Below are 25,178 nucleotides of genomic sequence, written 5' to 3'. Positions count from 1 at the left end.
CTTACTCAGTACCGATTAACACATCTTAATTTTTCATTCCCTTGTCTCCTCTCTCTCTGCTCCCTCCGTTGTTCCCTTACCATTTGCACAAGCTCTACTTCCATTTATTTCCTCAATCCTTCATTTTTATTCTTTTTTGTATCCTTTCCTCCTCCTTGTTCTCCTTCCCATTTGAAAAAGATCTCCCTACTTCGTGGTAGCTTAATACAAAGAACTTTAAAGACGTTGAAACCAATATACCAAGCTACAAGTGGCAGTTTACAAAGGGAACTGAATTATATAATTAGTACAAAAGTAGGTAGATACCTGCTCTACATTTATAGGATGGTTTACGTATGCTTTCAGGTCCTCCCACATAACCAGCTCCAGGTTAAACAGTTCCATTCCACTATCACCCTCCTTCAGCCCCTATCAGCAGCAAACAGAGCAGCCATTGTTCCATCTCCTAAGACTGGAATGGAACGTGACAGTGAGGACCCAGCCTCCCCAGTCATTCACACAGGGTGATTTAGCCTCTGCTTCCCTCATCTCTCCTCCCCCCGTCCACGGCTACCAGGTTTCATCAGTCATTTCCTCCTGAAGACAAAAGCAGCTTTAAAATCTGTGTTAACATAGTCTTTCTGGAAACAGACCTCCATCTTCTGAGTCTTGCTTGCTGACCAATCTTCTTTCTTGCCCCAACACCCAAGTGAATGGAAGTAGGTTCAGTAACACAGGTGATACTGACATCATCTCCATGTGGGTTACTGGCTTAAGAATTCCAAATTAAACTGTGAGAAATATCCAAACTGAAGGCATGTAGCCTAAGAGAAAATACTTGATTGGCTTAGCACTGCAAATTTGGTTACAAAACTTAAAAAAATAACAAGCATCAAAATCACAGAGACAAATAGCCTTCCAAAAAGAAGGTAAGTCACACAGATCTGACCAAGAAACAAAATTTCAAAATATGCACTAAGAACCAGAACAAATTCATCTCAGTGACTCCAATAATTTTCTTAAATCATTTCTAAAAATAACCTGTGCATTTACTTAGTTTATCCAATGTACTCAGGGCTGAATAGATAAAGTGGGTGGTAGCAAAAGTACAATAATTACTTGTTGAATTACTTAATGAATGAAAACACAGTAGAGAGTTTATCCTTAGGAACTTACAATGTAACTGGGAGTCAAAATTAATAAAAAACAAAGTTAATTATTGAATACTTTATCTGCTGTCAAGTTAGGGCAGGGTTATGATTTCTTAATTTAATGCATATTTTCATTCTGAAAGTTTGGAAAAATATTTCAGTGACATAACATATAATCCTTGAATATTGAGAAGAGTCTTCTCCCTTTACTGGATTACAGAAGCATATAAATTAAATGATCTTTGCACAAATTATCCCCTCCAAAGTAGTCAGAAATAATTCTGTATCTAAACAGCATTTACAATCCTTCATATAATGAGTATGAAAGAAGTATGAAGGCAGTACACATTTTAAAAACTCAGCACAAAATTTTAATACCTTGGCTTTACCCATTAACTTTCTCTTCATGCTAACCACAGGCTGGACTGTAAGCTCTTTAAAGTCAGATAACGCTACAGGTGAGTTTCCTGGTTAATACACTTAAGTTCTCAAATTCCAAGCATAAGGCAACAGCTGGCAACTGATTTTAGAATCAAAAAATAAGTTTGAAATCACATATTCTACTAGGTCAGTGAAATTAGGTGGCGAATTCACCTAGAATTCAGCAAAGATTTATTTTATTTGTTTCAATGTATCATCACATATTCCACCAGTTAAACATAGACCGGCGAGGTTTGGAACAGTTTAAAAGGTTTTTAATTCTTATTGTAAAACATAGACACACACCTGAGGGCAAGGCCTACCTATAATTGACATCTCAATGCCACTCAGTAAAATACATTACTTTCTTTTTAACCCATTTATGCCTAATGTTCCCATTTTTGGAATGCCATGGACAACAGAACATAATAAAAATTTTTCTCTTCAAATTCTTTTTCCTTGAATTTGTCTAGGTATGAATTTCAGGCAAAAATTGCATCCTTTGGCATAAATCACAAGTCAAATCAGCCTCACTGACAACTTCATAATATGACATGTACAGCAAAGGTAATTAAAGCTCAAGTGAAATGCAGGTAGCCAAAGGCCGATGGGTCAGAAAAGCTAAACCTCCTCCGCCTGCATAAACTCTCCTCGCTCAGAAGCAACACCTTTGAAGTCATCCAAAATGCTGCATTTTCACTATGCTGGAGATTTTTTTTTTTTTTTGACTTGCAGAAACGTTTTAATAAGAGGTGGTCCCAGTTATTGATTCTGGGAAGTATTTCCCGTGCAGTTTGAGTGCTGTTCATGAATTCTCTACCTACTCCTATGTCTTCAAGGTTTCTACCTAATTTGTCTTCCAATAGATTTAGTGTTTCTGTTTTAATATTCAGATCTTTGATCCATTTAGATTTTAATTTAGTACATGGTGATAGGCTTGGGTCTAGTTTTAGTTTTCGGCAAATGGAGAGCTAGTTTTTCCAACACCATTTATTAAAGAGACTGTCATTCTTCCAGCAAACCTGCTTGGCTCCTTTATCAAAGATAAGGTTGTTTAGTGTGTTTGTAGTTGTGGTTGTGTCTTCTAATCTATTCCATTGATCTTTGGCTCTGTTTTGATTCCAGTACCATGTTGATTTTACTACAGTTGCTTTGTAGTATAACTTCAAGTTAGGGATTGTGATGCCTCCTGCCTTGACTTTTCTGCTTAGAACTGCCTTTGCTATTCTAGGTCTCTTCTGGTTCCAGATGAATTTTAGGAGTGATTTCTCTAGATCCATAAGGTATGTTGGTGGTATTTTTATTGGGATTGCATTGAATCTGTATAACAGTTTTGGGAGAATGGCCATTTTCACAATGTTTGTTCTTCCTATCCATGAGCATGGGATGTCTTTCCATTTTCTGAAATCATCTTCAATTTCTTCTTTCAGTGTAGCATCTGAGATGAATATACACTTCTCAGATGAAGAAATACAAATGGCAAATAAATACATGAAAAAATGTTCATCATCATTGGCCATCAGGAAAATGCAAATTAAAACCACACTGAGATTCTATCTCACTCCTGAAAGAATGGGTAGGTTCAAGAAAACCAACAACAAGTGCTGGAGAGGCTGTGGGGAAAAAGGAACTCTTCTACGCTATTGGTGGGAGTGTAGACTGGTACAACCTTTGTGGAGGTCAGTTTGGAGATTTCTCAAAAAACTGGGATTGGAAGTCCCATTTGTTCCAGCTATTCCACTTCTAGGCATAGTCCCAGAAGAACTGAAAACATTATACCACAGTGATACATGTGCACCTATGTTTATAGCAGCACAATTTGTAATCGCCAGATCTTGGAAACAACCCAAGTGTCCATCAACTGAGGAATGGATAAAAAAGTTATGGTATTTCTATATAATGGAGTACTACTCAGCTATAAAGAAGGATCACATTGAGATATTTATCAATAAATGGGTGCAGCTTGAAACCATACTCATAAGTAAAATAAATCAAACTCGCATCTGTGAACACCGAATAGTTTCTGTAGTGTAGGAAATGATTCAAATATATAAAAGTATGTGGTAACCATGATTCCCCATTATTGGCCTTGAAGCCTTATAAAGTTTTCACTTACTAATTGGAATGGCTTTATTCTGGGCTATTCGATATTATGGCCTGTGATGCAATGAACAGCTATTTTGAAGAAAACAAGACATCATAATAGCTAGTGCTCATTTAATACCATCTTGTTTTAAAGCCCCACCAAACTATGGCTCTTCTGTCTCCATTGGTTTTATCATGTTGTATCTTGCTGGATATTACCATATGTGGTACTATAAACAAAAATTGTTATAGGCAAAGAGACAATATAGAAACCATTGTTCATTTTTCTGTTAGCTGGTTCTAAATACTCTACAATGCTTTCATCCACTTGAATGCTGTTACACTGTCTTGATATGTTTGATGCTATAGCATATGAAGTTATATTCAAATATTTCAAAGAAAAAGACACTATGGTAAGTACTATTAAGTCGGGTTATTTGGTGGTGAAGCACTAGGTTGCTGAAAGTGTCATGCTTTGACCTGTATTGTTATGTTGTTCAGCCCTCTTTTATCTCAACCTCTTCCTTATTCATTTAAAAATTATTTATTTTTTTTTCTTTTTTAAACTAAGGGGAAAAAATAAAAAAAACTAGCAGGATATATTATAGTAAACTTCTTGATTTCCTATTAACTTAATTTGAAGTCCTGTAATACTCCCACTATCTTGTTTTTAATGATTAGACTCTGTTTCGCTCTGTATGGTAGTATTAAGTATCAGAGTATAGGCAATTACTTTGAAGGCAATAAGATTCACTTGATGCCCATTCTGGTTTAACTATTATCCTCTTTTGAAGTTCTGTAAGGTTTACAATGTTTAGGTTTGATTTAACTTGTTCTCTACTGTTTTGTTCAACTTTATAATACCTAATGAGATGGACAATTCTTCTTAAGGAAGCAAGAGGCATTATGGCAACCGTTGTTGATAACCTTGTACTCTGTTTTTACCTCATGTGCTATGTCTATCCTTGGTTTTGACTGACAGCTTTGTTTTATCATGTTTGATTTTATTCTCTTACAAAAAAAGGTAATAAGATCTATGGGAGCAATAAAACGCAAAATGTGTAAATTTTGTTGTAATAAAGAGAGGGGGGAAAAAAGTACCCAAAAGGATACAACAGCAAGTGTGTTTACTTGTGTTAAATAGATGACCATATTAATATTTTTGATTGGATCATTGAACACAACTATTTGCAGTCTCACTATTTGAATGTTCACTTTGTATGCTTTGATCCTGTGACCTGAATCACTGTTTCAAAGATGATAGTGTGTAATCTATTAATTGGTGATATCTTACTGTTTTTTTTTTATTTTGTAGCTCTATATTACTTGTACCCTTACACTGTTTTGCTTTGTTCTGTTTTTTTTTTTCTTTTTCCTTTTAAATTAAAAAAAAATGCTGCATTTCTTCTCTGCACTTGGAACTGTTAATGCCTGTGATATTAACATGCCTTTCAACTAGCAGATCAATAGCTAACTTTATGCCAAAGTTTCCCATATCATGAAGAGATTAAGAAAACTGTTTCAAAGATAAATTAAGAAAAATTTTAAGAACTCAGGAATCTTGATTTAGAAAACGGCTTTGACTTACAATTATTACACTATTAGTATTGCCTACTAATATTTTTGCACAGATTTTAATATATAGTTAAGTCTCCTCTTAGATAATATTCAGCTGCAAAAGAGCCATAAGGGTTTTTAATTTTAAATATTTATAATTTTGAAAAATGATATAATAAAAGCCAACATGAATCCAGTGACACTGAAATATTACATTATTCCCCACAAGAATTCAATGCAAGAAAAGACATCTGAAATTATGCATTAAGTTCATGTGTTTATCTCTATTTCCAGGCAAATATTCTCTTTCAAAACTAATGCTTTGGTTCTTTTTTTTTTTTTTTTATCGGTTCCAGGGATCGAACTCAGGACCCCACATTTGCAAGGCAGGCGCTTATGCCTCTAAGCTAAATCCCCAGCCCCCAATGCTTTGCTTCTTATAAAGACATTTAATTTATTGTTACTGCAGATTTGTTATTTTTTAATGAGTTATAAGTAATTATTACCTTTCTAAAATGTTAAGGTAAGAATCATTATTATATTTATTAATGCAAAATACTTTTTTTTTCTTATACTGGGCTTGAATCAAGGAAGTACCAGATATTTTTACTTTATAATTTTAATTTAATTTCTTTTATTTTAACAGGGTCTCATGAAGTTGCCCTTGCTAGACATGAACTTGCAATCCTCTTACCTCACTCTTCTGAGTAGCTGGAACTGCAGGTATGTGCCACCACCCATGGCCCACAAAATATTCTTAATGCTATATTTCATATATATATATATAAAATAGTTCACTATATTGAGTGTTTAGGAAAAAAAACCCATCCCCACATTCATGAAATCTGTGCAGTTTATTGCTATACCAGATATTAAAACCTTAATACTACATAAGAATTAATCTTCACCATCTTTCAGAATTTCTAAGGAATGGGTCAATTACACCATCCTTAAGTTTGCATATTATTTTGCCTACCTGCTTAACCAAGAGTAATGGCTCTCCAAAAAACAGACTCTAACTTCATGTCTTTATCTAATTAACACTTTTCCTAACTTGTGGAAAAATGGATGGCCTAAGCACACGTACAACCAATACAGTGTTTAACTTTAGCAAGGCTGCTGAAGCACTGCTAACTAATCATTGTTCTGTAAATACTCTTATTTTGGCAAAAGTCCAAAAGGTTAAAATCTAAAAAATTCTACCAAATACACTGAAAAAATTCATCACAATTAGACAACATAATTTTGTACTTGGGAGATAAAATATGTAAGTTAATACCTGTTTACAGCACTTGCAAAATGTCTCTGTACTAAAATTACTACAGCACATAAGGTAATCAACAGTAAATGACACATACCCTTTAGCTAAAACACAGCTGGTTCCACATTGTTCTTTTCAGACAATCATATAAGCATGAGAATCAACATTTGTGGAATCAATATGTTTAATTAGTAAATGTCACCAGTGTAGGCGTGATTTATAATCAATAGCCAACCTGATTCAAACCACCATTATATACAAACAATCTCTAATTATATCACAAGCTGTAATCCTCCATCCACCACTAGAACATGTCCCGTAACATATGGAGCCTCTAAAAGAAACACAACTGCATGTGCCACTTCAATAGCTTCTCCAAACCTCCCGAGAGGGATGTTTTTCTTTAAATGTTCTTCTTTCAAGTTTTTTGTCATATCTGTATGGACAAATCCTAAAAGAAAAATGTTTATTTAGTTGAAGAGTAGACACTAAGATATCTGATCAATTTAAACAAATGAATTTACAATTGAAAATGAGAATAAACCTTATTTATAAAACAGAGTTCTGTGCCAGTTAAATAACCATGTCTACAAATTTACTCACTTTAACTTAACATTTACTGAACACTAAAACATCTTACCCCCAAGTATTTGGTCTAATTCCTAGCAAAAATAACATTAATGCTGTGTCATGTAATAGGTGGAAATAAACATTAATGAAATAAAATTCCATTCCTTAGGGAATATATAATTGATGTTGGAAACAATTACATAAATATCAGCTGAATACTCATACAGAGGTAAATCAAATGCCACAAAAATTATTTTTACTTGAGTAGAACAGTAAAGAGGTAGTGTCAAGGGAAGATCTCATAAATGTGGTCACACAAACTGATGTAGCAATTCTGACAAGAACAACACACTCCATTTATACTAGTAATTGTAATTAGAAAGCCCAGTGTTTCTGATATCTGTATTTTTAAAAAATCTATGTTCATATCCAGTTCTGATACAAATACATAAAAATTCAAAATTCAATTTGGTATTGGTACATGTAAGTAATAAGGGTTTTAAAGAACATGTTCCAAAGTTCTACAGTATGAAGCACTACGTCTATTAAGTAATAAAAGTTTTACAGTATAAAGTACTATAGTCTATTAAGCAACTAATTCTCAATTATTATACACATAACAAGAAAAATTACAGATTTATGAGAAAATCTTGTTTGAAATTTATTAATATATATTACTAACAAAATGCTTAACCCATAGCCAATATTTTGTATAATACTGAATCATTCAGGTTTTTAAAAAGAAACTGTAATATTAATCTTGGTGAAAGTAAAAATATGAAAAACATTGTTTTAAAGTCAAGGTCACAAAACATTAATGGACTTTGTGTGTCAGACATGGCACATGAAATGAAAGTTCAATGTACAAACTCAAAAATAAAGTTTAAAACTGGCTTCTGTTAGAATTAAAACATTTACAATTCAAACTGTAAATCAACCTAAGTATACTATCATGTAAAGTATCATTTAAATGTACCATGATAAATGTGAACAAGCTACAAGATTAAGAATTAATTAGCATTTGGCACAGTCCTATATGCCCATAATCCCCTTTATGTAGGAAGATCACATACTTGAGGCTATCCTGGGCAACATACCAAGACCTCCTCTCAAATGAATGAAAAGATAAAGACAATGGTTTAACTTAATTAACTTTACTTTAGATTTTTCACTTATAAATATCTATATATTTTCTTAAGCCCTGTAAGAAGTAATCATAGATTCTACCATGGAGCCTATGTCAGCAACAGATTGTTAGGACAAAAACTGGAAATAAGCAGGTCTTTCAACAAGGACCTGGTTAAATAAGGTCATGATGTATCCACACAGTAGAATGACATGCAAGTTTTAACAATGACTCCACAGAAGCATATTTAAAACAAATGAAAAATAACATTTGTATATTTAGAAATATTAAAAACATGCAGTTATATTATTAAAACAAAAACTAGTACATAACTAAAAACATACCAGAATACTAACAGTGATTATCATTAGCTATTGAAATAACAGGTAATGATTATTTCCTTTGTACTTTCCTGCTTTTTGTCAAACTGCCCACAACAGATGTATATTATTTTTGTGTTGAGGTAAAAAGTTACTGAAAGTATGCACAGTACTAATTTCACATGGTTTGTAATTAAGGCCAGAAATAACAAAACTAATTTTGTATTATTTCTGTGTTACACTGAGATTATAGTGTGAAATCAAACTGCCTCTGCCATAAAATCTTATATTTATTTGAAAAGTCAGCAACATTTCCTTTGTTTCCTTTCATCTTTAAGAACAATGAAAGCAAGCAAGAATAAAAGGAGAAGCAGCTGACATAGATAATGATAACCAGCCTCTGCAGAATTCCAAATGAACTGTAAATGAAACTTAACTTACAGTACAGAATCATAATAGCCACCAGGCAATCCAGTCATCCTAGGAAACTCTATCAGGGGGGTTCTTGATACAGTTTTCTTTCTTTGCATACCCTTATTTTCAGAATGGCCTCAGAGAATAGTTTAAGAAGAAAACTCACTTCACATCTATTACAAAAATTAAGTGAATTAAAATTATGAATGTAACATTTTAAAAGTGTATATTATCTTCTCGAAGAGTTCGTGACACAATTATTCATTATTCTAAGGTCTTTTTGAATTCTAACAAAACTGGCATAAAATGCTCCCCCACTAACTCCACAAACTTTCAGTAAGAAAAATCACTGATTCATTTTTTTGTTTGCTTGTTTTTGCAGAATAGGGTATTGAACCCAGGGCCTTTGTATTGGGTTATGGCCCCAACTCTTTTTATTTGTGAAGACAAGGTCTGTGAAGTTGTTCAGCCTGGCCTCAACCTTGCTTTTTTGTAGTCTCAGCCTCTCAAGCAGCTGTGATTACAGGAATGTGCCAACATGTCTGGCTAGTAATGAGTTTTTGAGATAGGGTGTCACTATGTAGCCCTCGCTGGCCTCAAACTCACAATCCTCCTGCTTCATCTTCCCCAGTGTTGGAAATTACAGGCACGTGCCACCATGCCGTTTAAGTATTCATTCTAATCTATTAAAAAAAAAAATCACATTTATAATGCCAGCACTGGGAAGCACAGGGCAGTCGGATCTTCAATTAAAGGCCAGCCTAGACTACATAGTGAGTACGAACTAGCCTAGACTACAGAATGAGACTCAGTTACTTACATACACACACACACATACACACACACACACACGCACGTGCACATGCATGCATGCATGCACACGCACAGAACTATTACAGAAATGGTTTGCAATAAAGACCATCTGAGTCTGGATTAGAAATTCCAGACTTAACTTTTAACTGGCTCTGGTGGCAGTATTTTCTAATAAAAAGACAAGTAAGTTAGAACATATTAAACTATGATCTGAGGAGCATTATCTACAACTATATACCTGTTCTGTATCATAAAGTGAACAGAGTAGATTAAAAATGATAGATCTTTGAGGTTTGTTTTATCTCTACATCTCTTTGATTTAAAGATGAAAAGTATGCTCACTAAATAGTCTTCATGATTCCCCAGCTTCAGCTGATGATTAGGAAACGGAGCTCTCCTAAGCGATGGCTCTGGGAATCATGGATATGGTGTGTGCTCATGTTAGGTGAGACTGATAAGAGACAGCAGTGTTCTCTGAGTCCAACTTGGTTATAAGCAGTCAAGAACTAGGACTGTGATATTTAATCACCCACTTCACAGGACAAGCCTGCTACTGCTCAATCATAGAAGATAAGGATGTTATTTCATTAGTGGAGGCGTACTGCAGCCTCTCCCCAGATCTATCAACAGACATTGGGACAGTAAACTTCACATTATAGACTCTGCAATAAAAGTCTAAAAAGCAAAGTGGGCGTGAGGCCAAGTTGAAAGGAAGGGATGAATTCACTAAAACATACTGCAGTGTTCTTCCTCTTTGACAGTTTGATATGGAGGACAAGAACATGCTCAATCAAGGAACCTTTCTCTCATCATTACCTGCAGTCTTTTGTTAACAGATTTTTAGTGCAATTTTAGGTTTACAAGACTATAAGCAGAAAAAGCAGAAAGTCCCAATCCATCTCCTTACTACAACGCCATCCCCGTTTTTCCTTATCAACATTCATTTGACTTCAATGTGTTACATCTGTTACAATGGACAAAGTAATATTGGTATGTTAAGGAAAATCCAGAGTTTGTATTAGGATTCTGTGACAGTTAACTGTGTCAACAAGAAATGCCCAGCATATTTCTAGGCATGGAAGACCCACCCTAGGAAGACTGTAACCACAATGACATAAAGAGAAATGAAGAAGGCTGCTGGCTGCTGGCTTCTATTTCTTTGAAGGAGCTCAAGTCTTTGCCTTTGCCGTGGACACTGTCTTCTGACCTCCAGCACAGATCCTTCAGCCTCCTGATACAGATTCACACTGGACTCTACAGTGAGCTCCAGGCCTTAGACTGGATCCTTCGGATCCCTGTATGCAGACAGACCATGCCTGACTGCAGGCAGTCACTGTAAACCAACCTTATAAATTCTTATATATTTGTACGTCTTGCATTAAATGATTCTCCAGCAAGCACTGACTGATACTGGTTCCTTCTGGTTTGTACAGTTCTCTGGATTCTGACAATTAGTATAACATTATGTTATACCAATTATAGTTACACATAATAGTTCTACTGCTCTAATCTATTTGCACCTTTAGGAACACATATATATCATAGAAACTTTAAAAATGTGAAACTGGTCTCTAATGATAAATTACTTTGAGATCTGCTGTCAATGTCATTTAATGCTGGAGCTCATGAATGACAAGATCCTCATTTACAAACTATATTCCCAAACCAAGGCACTACACATAAACAGTCTTTCGGGTTTTATATCAATTATCACAGCCCTGAGAAAAGTTATTAGAGTTATTAACTATCTCACGTGCCTATCTTTGTGCTTGTATTATTTCTCAGTCTGTGCTTTCTTTCTCGGACCCCAAAAAACTTCCTCACATTAATTTTATCTTATTTGGAAAGTTCAGGGAATTTTGTTCCATTCTTCCTTTTATTAGGAATTATTTTTACAATGATTTTAGTGCTATGCTATAAAAATTAGAAACAGCCAGTAGATGCCACTGTCCAACAAATGATGCTGTGACATTACTTTCCTGGACAGAGGCTTCTAACTGTTACAAACCTAATGCTCCTTAAATCAATCAATAAATAACTGAAGCGGCATGCACTCACCAATTCAGAACAGGGACATTTCTATTTAGGTGCCATACAGGTAATAACCCACCCAGGACTTTTTTTTTTCAGTATTAGAGATTGAATTTAGAGCCTTGTACATGTTAGGCAAGCACTCTAGCCCTGAGCCACATACTCCCCAAAATTCTTAAAAATATGAACTCCTTAGGAACAAGGATAATCATTCTCTTAAAAACAAGTGTATACACTCTTTTCTGGTGGGAATTTATACTTGATAAACTCTGAAGGAAACATTTACCCATTTCTGACTACCTACATTATAAATAAATAGCAACATCTCATTTCCATATTACTAGATCACTATTTCAGTTTTCAAATTTTTATATCCAATAGACTTTATACTTTAAATAAGACACCAAGTATTTAGCCTATCACTGGTACAGGCTGAGTGTCCCTTATCTAAAATACTTGAGGTCCAAACTATTTCAAATTCCAGATTTGGTCAGATTTTAGAATAGGGGCATATATAAGGTATCATGGGGATGGGTCTAAACATGAAATACTTTTATGTTTTATATATACCTTATCCTATGGCCTGAAAGTAATGTGGTTTTTTTTTTTTTTTTTTGAGGGGTAGGCAACTACTATCTGTTATATTTTAAATTATTTTTATTAGTACATGCTTCTTGTACATGAAGTTTACATTCCTCTTGGGGAGTAAGTACATGTACATAACACAGCTTATTTCTTTTTTTCAATTTCCTTCCTACCTACTCCTCTCCCTCTAAATCCTCTTTCCCAGTTTTTAAATTATTGTTATTACTATTCTAAACTCATATTTATGGCATATAATGTTTACATTTGTTGCAGTTATTCGATACCCATACATGGCCTATCTTAATCCTTCTTACTTCCCCTTCTCTCTTCCTGTAAGGAATTTTATAAAGTACTTTTGGTTTTGACTACAAACCATCGAAATAAATTGGATATATATATTTCCACTTGTGATGTCAGAGCATTTTAGGTTTTCAGACTAAACTGCTTAAACTGTAGAATCAGTTGTGTGATGTGGCATTATTTAATGTACCTACTAGTTCAGATGTCTATTCTCATATAAGTTTACAGGACCTAGAAAGAACTAACTTAATCTTAGACACTTTATAAGGAAGAATAAATAAATGTTCTTACCAAAAACTAGACCTTCACTATTTGTCAAGATTTTAATCAGAACAAATCTGTGTGTCTCGGTAGTATGTTTGTGGAGTGAAGCTGTGTGAGAAATCAACACTATACACAACAGCAACTAAAAGCACTGAATCAGCTTTCTCATTCCTGGGATGAAATATTTGATACTCACAACCTAAAGGAGGAGAGGTTTATTTTAGTTCATGGTTTCATTGGTCTCAGTCCAGTCACCTAGCTCCAAGGCAGAAACAGCAGGGTGGAATGGCCAGTGGAGCAAAACTGCTCACACCATGGCAGCCAGAAAGCAGATAGAAACAGGAGAAGCTGGAGATAAGAACACACCCTTCCAGGTCACACCCACCTCCAACCAGGCCCACCTCGTAACAGCACATTTCACCATGAACTCATCAATGAATTAATCTACTGATGAGTATAGCACCCCACAATCCAATCACCTTCTAAAAGCCCTACCTCTGAATGCATGAGACTTTGGAGACACTTCAGATCCAAACCACAACAAGCACCTAGTGTAATATATGCTTTAAGTGGATGTCAAACTTAGCATACACTTTTAAACAAGATTCTCACCAACTCATAAACACAAAAGCTCTTCAATTTAAAAGCACGAAGTACAAAAACACTTAAGGGTACCCTACAGAAATAAACTCAATGCTTCACTATGTGTCAAAAATTGGCATGAACATACCATCAGGTGTGGTGGCATACACTTGTAATCCAACTTTTCAGGAGACCGAGGCAGGTGGATCTCAAGTTTAAGACCAATATGGGCAAGACCCTATGTCTAAATTTAAAAGCAAAGGGGTAGGAGCAGGAATGTAGCTTAATGTTAAGACTTAAAATATTCCCTTACAGTCTCATGTATTTAGAGGTGGGGCTCTGGGAAGGTAAATTGCATTCATCAGTGGTTTAAGCCGTTGACGAGCTCATGGTTGAATGTGCTACTAGGAGATAGGGCCTGGTTGAGGTGGGTCTCCTAGGGCCTGACTTGGAAGGGGGTGTTCTTTCCCTCAATTCCTTGCTTCTCAACCCATGCCCACCACAGCTGAATAGTTTCACTCTTCCATGCTCTTCCATCATGCTACTTCTATCTTGGAGCCAACCAGACATGGACTGAAATCCTCTGAAATAGTAAGTCAATTAAACCTCTCCACCTTGAAGTTTTGTTGTTGTTGTTTTTGTTTGTTTGTTTGGTGGTACTGGGGATTGCACTCAGGGCCTTGTGCATGCTAGGCAACCACTCTACCTTTACTTTGAGGGTATTTTGTCCCAGCATTGAGGAAAGTTCACTTATATACTGCTACCCTCAAGTGTTCCTTGTGTTCAATTCCTAGTACTACAAAAAAAGAAAAGTGAATACTCCTTTTGAACCTCAGCAGTTCCATCCCAGGATTATATTCAAACACTTGCAAATGTGCAAAATAAACTGTGTGCAAGTATTGTCATGGTATCAGGAGCTGTAAGAGAAAACAATGAGACACAACTATCCAGAGACAATAGATTAAATAAGGCATGCCCCCAAAACAACCCTCACCAGGGTATACCTAATTTAAAACAGAAATTATTGTCTTAATTAATCTATTAAAAATGATATAGTATTCACAAAATATCAAGTATTTCTTTTTCCATTTATATGAAATGTGAGAATAGAAAAATTTAGAGATGAAGTGGTTTAGCACTTGCCCAAAGCTAGGCAAAGCAGAGAGAAATGGGCAGGGATGAGTAAGGGAGGTTCTCTGGGATTACTGAAAATGTTCTAAAATTTATGATGGTAAAACTGAAGAATTCTGTGACTACACTAATCCACATAGATTTTTAATGGTACATGTGAATATTTCCATAAAGCTGTTATTTTAAAAAATTAATTCTACTTGGAGTAAGATGGATTCATCTCCAAGATATATTGTTCTATGAATAATGAAAGGTACAGAATATTACATAGTATAATACTATTTATGTTTTCATACACACACACCTTAAGGTTTACATATGAAATACAGATGAAATTAGCTGATTTTAAAGAAAGAACCTGGATATCTAGAGAAGGTTCATTATTCATTCTATGTCTTTTTGTATTCTGAAGTTTGTAAAATACATACATATTAACTACTTAAAATACATATATGTTTAAGGTAATATATCCATGGAAGTTTTAATTTATCAAATATTCTGATTCCCATATTAATATTTTCAATCAATAAGATTTATCTGTTTATTTTATATTTAAAGTAATATTTAAGCCTAAAAACTATTGCTCTTTAAAAACAATCAACAATACCAGGCAGTGAATGATAGCCTAGTTGAGTTTCTTATTCCTTGGTTTTCATGTTATAATTTGCTTTTTAATTATTTTTCTTCTGATCAGAACCACCATTTGAAGGTGATCAAGAAAAGTAACAACAACAACAAAAAGAAATGATTATTAAATTCTTGTCAACTGTTAACACATGTGGTACAAAATCTGGTTGAAATTACTATCTAAAATAGAAAGTCCATAGCATTTATTTAATTCTACTATATCAATTTCTACTTTGCTTCTGGCCAACAAAGCATATTCAGTATCGTATCATAAAGATAGCTCTACTAAAGTGCCACATTTTTAACAACAGGTTTTAATTGACGGTATAAATTATACTGGAAAGTAAGATATCCCTGTGCTATGCCACACTCCCATTAGTACTTTTAAAATTTCTCCTTTGTATACAACCTGGATTCTCACTATTTAGTCCATTGCTTTGACAACTAATTCATTCTTGACAAAACTAAACATTTCTTCCCCAGCTTTTCGACAGTATCATCTATTTTTGCTTTACATTCGTCACATGACATTGTAATTATTTATTTATGCCTGTCTTCCCACCATGGCTAGCTCCTTGTAGCAGAAACAGCTCATTTCATTACGTTCATTTTGTAACTTCAGCACCTAACAGTCCCCGCACATAAGAACACACTCCACAAAGTTCGCTGTATGTGTTCTTAGGAACACTTGTATCATCCTATTCAGTTTTTAAGTTATCATGAACTAATTAATTCTTCTTTACCCATACTACTCCAATCCTTAAAAGAGAAGCAAACACATACAGTTCCAAACTACAAGTAATTACCCCATAGATGGTTAATGTAAGCAAATAAAATCAATTGGATTATACAAAACACATCCCCGTAAAAAGCAATGCCAAGATAATGACAATGCAGCCTTTGGATATTTTGCTTTCTTTTTCCAAAAGTAAGTGCACTTAAACTGTAGTCATTCATCATAGTTATCAAATATTCATGGAGTTGAAATGTTTGAATTTAATTAGTCTCTACCTAAATGATGAGTTGGGACGAGTACATTATAGAGCAAAAGGGTTAACAGGATGTTTCAATAAATTCCTGATAGCAGCCAGGCATGTTGGTGCATGCCTGAAATCCCAGAACACTGGAGAGGAGGCAGGAGGATCATGAGTTTGAGGCCAACGTGGACTACACAAGGGATGTCAAGGGCATCCTGAACCACAAAGCAAGATCTTGTCTCAAAAAAATAAAAATAAATCCCTGATACCTGCTAGCTTGACAGTAGTGCCAAATAAAACACCAAAGGCCCGAGGTGGAGCCATCAATGATCTGAAAGGGAAGGTGATGGCAGCTCATTCTTTCTTTCAAACAACTAATGAGCCAAAATTGTCTTTTCTTTACATACCATAGGTGGTTAGTTCTTAAGCACCTACTACAATAAGACAGACACTGCATGGCTAACTGACAGATACACAAAAACATTCATTTCATTCAAAAGTCAAGTAAATACCCAGCAGATTTCTTGCACACCAGCTAATGAGTGATAGCACAGATTTGAATCTCAGCACCTTTTTATTATTATCCTCAACAATACAAACCATTTTACTGACTAGTAACTTGGCAAAGTACTATAAAGGTAAAAGTTACAAAACTGGAAATCTCCAGATAGATTAGACAGACCCCAGTAGCAAAAAGGATAAAAAGATGAAAATGTGGTAATAACTAAAAAGAAAATTTTGGGGGAGCATTATTTGTATGCTCCTCATAACCTAGCTGTATAACTTTAGGTAAATCACTCAGAATCCTAGGTCTCGATTTTCTAAAGTATAAAAATGGCTGAATATACGATCTCTAAGATCTTCTTTTAGTTGTTCCATAATTAGTGCAAAATTTAAAAATAAAGATTTTACATAAAAATGGTACACAAGGAATTTTTTTCTAGTCACCAGTTCATTAATTAATTCTTTTCACAATCATTTTAGAACCAGTCTACCCAGATATCAATTAGAGATACCAACTACTCGGCAAATGAATAGCTTCTTTCTATATAAAACAAAAATCATAATCAATGAAGTTATTTTAATAAAAAATTTTAACTGACCTGGTGCAACTACATTCACCCTAATTTTCTTTCTTGCTACCTCTTTAGCCAGTGCACGGGAAAATCCAACCAATCCTCCTTTACTGGCACTGTACACAGACTGCCCAGAATTGCCTTTTAAACCAATGATACTGCCTAGAAGAAAAAAGAAATTAAATAAATCCAAACCAAGTAATGGTTATTTGAATATACAGATGATTTATAATACACAAAAAAGGTACAAGCCATTTCATCTTATCCTGTGCTAAAATTAGCAACTCCAACCATTGTCATTTTTTTTATTTAAAGAGAAAAAAAACAAAACAGTAAAAGGTACAAGTAATACAGAATTTCAAAAAAAAAAAAACAGTAAGAAATCACTAGTTAATAGATTACATATTGTCATCTTAGAAATAGTTGTTTAAGTTACAAAATTAAAGCATACAAAGTAGACATTCAAACAGTGAGACTGCAAAGTTATGTTCAATGATCCAACAAAAACTTAGTAATATGGTCCAACCATTGTCATTTGAGTAGTGAGACTTAAGAAGTCCAAGTCTATGCCAAATAAATACCAAAAATAGGATAGGAAAGAAGGGGATACAGAACTACAAGGACTAGACAGGAGGCTTTCAAACTGATCTCTTAAGTGAAAGGGATCCATTCCAAGCCCTGAGAAAGTCAGATATAATGAAAATTCCACGGCATATAAAGGAATTCAGAAGCAAAGCCAGAAAAAGTCAATAAAGGCTGATTAATATTATGATTATATAGCCAAATACATAAGGAAATACTTCTATCAACAAGAACAATTCATTTGAAGATAAATCTCACTAAATTCGAACTATTATCAATCCAAATTGGTGAAACTTTAACTATAAACTTTTTGAAAAATGTAATTGTGTTACTTTTAGAGATGTAACTTCCATTGCCTACAAAGATTAAGCGACCTCATTTAATGACTATGTAAGAATATTTTCTAATTCAAATATCAACTATATGCAAATAAATGCTAGCAAACAGAAGTAGAAAAGTAATTTTCTGCACCATGGACCTTATGATATAAAAATTAAATAAGAACCTCATGAAATTTTAAAAGCAATTTTACTTTTGAAAAAGAAAACATTCCACTTTTCCTATTATAATCAATAACTCCCGCATTAAAGTAGTTACATATATTACACAGTTATGTATTATGACTTCCAGGGATGTACACGGACACACAATTGACTTTACAGTTGGTAAAATAGATATATAGCCTATTCCTCTGAGACTATAAACTTGAACAGCATATTACTGTATTGAATACTATAAGCAATTGTAAAGCAGTATTTGTGTATCTAAAGATAGAAAAGATACAGTAAAACTACTAAGCAATAGAAATTATTCCCCTCCATTATAATTTATAGTCATGTAACCATATATAATTATGTGGTCCCTCACTGACTAAAACATTACATGGCACATAGCTTTATACCGTAAGCCAGTTAATAACACAGGAAGAGAACTGTGAAGCACACGAAGAAAATATACAGACCAAGAAAATAGAGATGGACAGAGAAAGGGATATACAGGAGAAAGAGAAATACAGAGACCAAAAAAAATGAAAGAAGGAAAAAAAGGGAAGGGAAAGAAGGATGGAAAGGAGAGGCAGGGAAGGAGAAAGGGAAGGGGACAGAGATAGAAGAGAAAGAGACAGAGTAACAGGTGTGGCAGAAAGGCCAAAGAGGAGACTTTAATAGCGTTGACTCCTGCCACACACTATCACACCTCTACTGAAAAAGTGCTAACTTCAGAAATACAGTAGCTCTTTCTATAGTAAGAGTCTCTTAATTCATTCTAAAAGTATACTTTTTCTAATAAAAAGAAGTGCTGCACACAACTGAAGGACTTCAGATTCTGAAATATACCTAAAAAGGGGCATATATTAAAGTTAAATGAAGGTATTCCACATTATCAAGTGATGCATACAGGTCTGTGTGCCTTAAAGAACCCAAAGTAATTACCTAATTGTGTCAGAAGACAAAGGTCTACTCATTCACTAATTCCTTGGAGAAAGCAGCCCTACAGAGTGCCATTTACTTGCTGGAGCAGCACCCTCCTTTCATGGCCTTTTAAGGTGTTACTACTTAAAAGTGAAAAAGCAGACGGTATGCTACTATTTTCAAATTACAAAACTGAACTAAAATTTAATTCATTTTGCACTGTAAGTTCTATAGGCATATATTTCATAGTTTATCTTCCCTGTGTTTCAGAAGAGCTGAAGACTAGAGGTTACTTACATCTATTCTAAAACTACCAAAAAATTTTAACTTCATTTAAGCTTCTGTCTAGATTAGTGACCTACTCAACTACTATTATTTAGCCCCAGTGTCTATACTTTAACTCTTTGTCCATACTTTAAAAATTAGGTTTCACATAAAAATTTGGATGCCCAATTTCGGTTGAAAAATCAAATCTGACAAAAATGGACCACATTCAAGCACAGCAATTATCTACCAGATCTGAGTAGTGATGGCTTTCACCAATCCCTGTGGCCTCTGGTCACTGAACCATGCATGATGTTTCTTGTCATTTGGCTTCTACTGTCATTTTTCTACTAGTTGGTAGAGGTACCCAAGTAACATCTGCCTAACCCCTACAGGGATGTGAATTAGAGATTTCCTCTTCTATTCACTGATTAATTAAACCTTTTTCCACAGATAATACAAAGATAAATTCATCTAAGTTTCAGGAGTGAAGTTTCAAAGTAGTAGGTTAAATACTTTTATGCTAGACTGAGATAATTATAAATCCGTAACAATGAACTTACCAACATTAACAATAGACCCTCCCTGCTGTTGAATCATAGTCTTCATGGCAGCTTTACATGTCAGCATAGAACCCAAGAGGTTAGTATGAAGCTGGGACACCATATCTTCAGTTTTTGTTCTTACTAAAAGACTATCCCTACAAAAAGACACAGCATGTAAATTAGGAACAAGATAAACAAGATCCCTATAAGGTGAAGACATACAAGACTTATGTAATGTTTCAAATGAAAGCAACGTATAAGAAGTGTTTTATGTCTGACCTAGAATTCCTAGAAATGTCTATGTAGAACTTGGCTTGAAAGTCCCTAAAAAAAAAAAAAAAAACTGACGAGCCAGAAAGAATATACTTCAAAGGCATTTCCTACTTCCCATCACTGTCGGTAGCAAATATTCCTAACTGTGAAAAGTAGTATCTATAAAGCCAAAATATTTTGTATGGCTTGAATAACTACTAAGTATTGTTCAGTACAAAATTAGTATGTTATTCTAAATATTTCCTTCTAAACTCATTTTTTTAAAAAAGGCCCAGATGTGGTGGCACATGCCTATAATCTCAGCACTTGGGAGGCTGTGACAGGAAGACAGCTGCTGTGAGTTCAAGGCCAGCCTGGGCTACAAAGTGAGTTCAAGGTCAGCATGAACTGTGTGGTAAAACTCTTGTTTCAAAAAGACAAAAACAAACAAACAAACAAAAAAAAAACAATAGATTACCTACCCTATGACTCCATTAGTATCAAGTTCATACACTGTCACATGTTTGGTAACAAATTTAAGCTCATCTGGAGTGCTAAAAATGTTCTACATAGCTCAACGGGTGATGATTACAATGTTACAACTAACCAAACTGGACACTTATCTCAGTATATAAAAGAATACATGAATTGGCAAAGCTTTTGTTTATTTTCTTATTTGTAGTACTAGGGATTGAACCCACGGTCTGGCATATGCTAGACAAGTGTTCTAAAACTGAGCTACATCCTCAGTCTTTTTCAAATTGTGAGACAGTATTTAAGTTGCTCAGGCTTTCAATTCTTGTGCTTCAGCTTCCCAAGTAGCTGCAATTTCAGACTGTGCCACCACACACAGTTCTACAAAGTTTTAAAATGCATCCCTTTTCTTCCAAATAAAAATAAGACAATATATTAACTTATACTAAGCAAAGGTCCATTAAGGAAAAAGTGTTTTAAAAAGACATTAGAAATTTACGTAAATCTGTAACCAACCTGCTAATACCAGCTGCATTTACTAAGAAATTTATTTGGCCTAAATGTTTTTCCATTTCTTCAAATGTGTTTTGAACATCATGTTCTTTTGCAACGTCACAGCTAAAAGCCAAATGATTTTCTACAAAACAAAGTTAAATTAGAATTAGGTATAAATTATAACTTGAATTTTGAATTTTCTCAATACACATTTGGCAAAATGTGGCACACTTGTGCTTAATCTATAAATGCCATTAGGCTCCTGTTCTTACGGATTTGTCTAATGAAGCTGGGATGGGGATAAATGCAAAATAAGCAGTAAAGTAGTATCACAGAAAGTTAATTTTTAGGCTTTTGGGGCTTCTGTTGGTTACACTGATGAAGGCCTGCAGTCCCAGCTACTCAAAAGGCCAAGACAGTAGGATCACTTGAGCTCAGAATTTCAAGGCTTGTCTGGGCAACTTAAGTCCTCAACTCTTTTTAAAATTTGAAAATAAAGAAATAAAGCTTTGGTCAGGTATAGCAGCATGACACAAGCGGATAATGCTTTGTAAGATTAATATTTATAGCTTTAATACTGAACCCATCCTACCCAATTCAATAGTCTTTTGAGTTTTGTATTTCTTTTTTGAAATTGATGTCTAATTCTTTTAAGTTGGATTGGTTTCTTTGGATGAACCCCAAGCTTCTTTCTCTTCTTATTCTTTTTTATGCATTACAAATACACAACTGATCAAATACTATTAGTGACTGTTATTCAAGACATTAGGAGAGATGAGACAACACAGGAGTTATTTTTTATTAAAGCTTAACTGTACCATTGATTGCACTGTAACTTTTTAATAAAAGCAACTATTATCTCTCAAAAAGTCTGCTTTTCTAAAAAGTCTAAATATAAATTGTATTTCAAAGAAGACAAAGTACTATTTTAATAACATTTTAATGCCTATGATCCACAATTTATGATAGTCATGTCTAGATAAACCCATTGAATGGTGAAAATATTGGAGGCGGTAAATGCACTTAACACACCTTCCCTACCAAATAGGTAGCTTAGCCAACAGTGAACTACACATCGTCAATGGTTTATTCTCCGGACTGCATCCCCAGCTGGGAGCTGGGCTTGCTGCCACCGTCCAGCTTCTCATCATACCACAGATCACAAGCTTGGGAAAAGATCTAAATTAAAATTCCGTGTATCATTTCTACTGAATGCATATTTCTCTTACACCTTCAAAAAGTCAAATTATTGCTACATCTATTCTGAAATGTAGAATATTTCTTAAAAAGTTAAACAACCATTTCCTGCCTGAATGTGCCAAATATGTTTACACTTACATCATACCCATAAACTTTTGGAAACTATGTCAGTGGGAAATCGCTTGGCTAATGAAAATCTACCACTCAGACAACACAAGATTCAAAGAATCAAATGTTCAAGATTCAAAGAATAAAATGTCTCATGCTTAGTTTTCATCTGGATCTGCCTTTTAAAACTCAACCAATGGTTTTTTAAAAAATGGTTTTAAGCTGGCCAGCACACCTGGGCTTGGGGGTAACCCAGGAAGGAGGTCATTTCCCGCTCCTATCAGAATGGCAATAAATATGGCTGCATGAAACATTCGCTCAAATTCTCAAACTTAATTCTTTTACAGAGCCCAGGATTTTCCCAGCTACAGAAGCGAGACTAAACTGATACCAACGCAACCAAGGATGTAATTCTAAAAGTAACCTCCACAAGACACAATCTCAGGCCTCTATTTTTGTCTCCTGGATAGTTAAGTGACTTTTTGTGTCCTTGATAGTTAAGGGACTGGTGTTTTTTTCCATTCTATTAATTAAACAAATACCATCATCTTAATACATTTCAAACGTTTTATTTCCCCTTACCATCAAGGGAATCTTAAATTTGCAAAACAAACCCATTATCAATAAGCAGACAGAAAAAAAAAAAAAAAACCTAAGTTTAAATGCAGTAAGATTTGGCTAGCCAAATTTGAATTTATAAAATTCTTCAAAACTAATTATTAAAAGTTATTATTAAAGTGCTTAATGGATATAATAAAGCAAACTAAATATATCTCTGAACTATCTGTTACTCAAAAAAGGTTCTCTTCCAAACTACTGTGTTCACACAGGGACAGAACTGTGCCCAGCAAAACTGCAGAGCCCTTGTACCTGCCACGCCTACCTTTCCCGCCCAAAGCCTCTGCATGCAGCCCTGTAGCCGGACGCCCGGAATCTGCCCTTACCCTACATAAAAAGTTAACTCTGGGAGTGGATATCGACTACCAGATGCCAAAGCAAAGCAGCTCCTCAGAGTTAGCACTAGCCGCAGGAAGGTCGGTCGTTACTGGGGTGGGGGCGGCTCACAATAAAATCCCAAGTACCCATCCCTTGGTTGCTGCTGCTGCGCTGAGGTGCGGGGCTTAGGGGTGCAGAGGTTCACCTCACGAGGCGGACGGTGAGCTAAGCCCCGTGTAGTGCAGGTGAGACCCTCTCCTTTCACACTTGAGGAAATCCAGCAGTCGGGGCTGCAGCTACCGCGCTGGACACCTCCCTTCGGTACCTACCGCCGAGCTCACCGGCGGCGGCTCTGGCCACTTCCAGGTTTCTGGCGATGATCGCCAATCGGTAGCCTTTCTGTGCCATCAATTGCGCTACTGCCCTGCCAATACCCCGGGAGCCCCCGAAAATAGCACAAACTTTGTTCATCTTGGACCCGACAGTCGTAGTCACAGTAAACAGAGCTTGGAATGGCAAGCCCTTCTCAAGTAGCCTAGGCTTTTAAACAACTGTGGCTCCAGACAGACAGTCAGAGCACTACAGAAACAGTACAGGACAACCTTCCTGCAGCCGCCAGACTCCAGCACTCCGAGAGGCCGCGGAGCGTGGACGTCCCCGCGCCAACGTCACCGCGCAAGATTGCGTCATCAGCGCGCGACGTCAAAACGTACGGGCTCTCCCTAGCGGCGACCCTGCTAAAGGTTATTCCTGCAGCCACTGGTCTGAGGAGGCTTTGCTGCTAGCTAGGGCTGTAGTCGTTACTCAGGCGAGCAAGAGGGGTGGGCACTGCTCAGTGGGAGACATACTTGACCTCCCTGAGGGATTACACACAAATGACCAGTCTTCTCATTGCTGAGAGATAACAGAGTTGTCAAAATGCTGGACTTTGCCTGGCGACGCATATTGATCATCGTAGTTAGCACCCAGAATGTACTGTATTAAGCATTACCATTCATCTTCAGTGGTGCTGTAAAGATGAATTCACTGTCCAATAACATTATATAGAAAGAGCTGAAGACAGATTTGAATGGTTTACATAGTCTTGGAATGAAATAACTTTATACCGCTATAGACAAAAATGAATTCCTGTACTTCTGGACACTGATGTGTTGAGCGCTCTGAGAATAAGCTTTTTTAAGAGGCACTATTTGCTTTCATTACAATGAAAAAGGAAACATTTCTTGAGACATTATTATTGCACTAGCTGATTCAGAAAAATATAAGCCACAGTCCTAAAACATACGCAACTTGGAACAACAGGCCTAATACACATGAAATACTAAAGAGTAAATTCATATTTAGTAAAATGCAAAATTATATAAATACAAGAACTCAGGAAAATTGGCCAATAGAAGTGAAGTGACACACTCACCAGTGATCCTAGCTACTTGAGAGGTCAAGGCAGAAAAAATTCCAAGTTCAAGGCTACTGGACAACTTAGTGAGCAAGTTGGTGAGATCTTGTCTCAAAAGGATAGGATGATGAGGGTTGATGGTGTGCTTAGCAGTAGAGGTCTTGCTAGCATATGTGAAGCCCTGGGTTCAATCCCCGTTTTGTATGGGGGTGGTCATGGAAAATCTGGATTTGAAGATTGGATGAAGT

General features: G+C 35.4%; 1 protein-coding gene across 2 annotated transcripts in view; it reads right to left on the bottom strand.

Moving 5' to 3' along the window:
* The window catches only part of Cbr4 (carbonyl reductase 4), a 114,917-nt gene extending 90,722 nt beyond the window's left edge, over positions 1-24,195 (bottom strand). The window contains exons 1-5 of one of the 2 annotated variants that reach the window (XM_003469136.5): positions 23,864-24,195; positions 21,312-21,432; positions 20,088-20,224; positions 17,297-17,431; positions 1,726-6,904 (exon numbers count right to left, since the gene is read on the bottom strand). In XM_003469136.5, the coding sequence (XP_003469184.2) occupies positions 6,726-6,904; positions 17,297-17,431; positions 20,088-20,224; positions 21,312-21,432; positions 23,864-24,005 (714 nt within the window). In that variant the 5' untranslated portion in view covers positions 24,006-24,195 and the 3' untranslated portion in view covers positions 1,726-6,725. Of the gene's footprint in view, positions 1-1,725; positions 6,905-17,296; positions 17,432-20,087; positions 20,225-21,311; positions 21,433-23,863 lie in introns of those variants that run through there. The other variant, XM_063234782.1, reaches the window with a different exon arrangement.
* Between the last annotated feature and the right edge of the window lie 983 nt (positions 24,196-25,178).

Source organism: Cavia porcellus, unplaced genomic scaffold, assembly GCF_034190915.1.
Source record: "Cavia porcellus strain 051 isolate PalLab524CR breed Dunkin Hartley unplaced genomic scaffold, mCavPor4.1 scaffold_24, whole genome shotgun sequence".
NCBI lineage: Eukaryota > Metazoa > Chordata > Mammalia > Rodentia > Caviidae > Cavia > Cavia porcellus.
The sequence above is the reverse complement of the archived record's forward strand: the minus strand, read 5'-3'. Positions and strand labels throughout refer to the sequence as shown.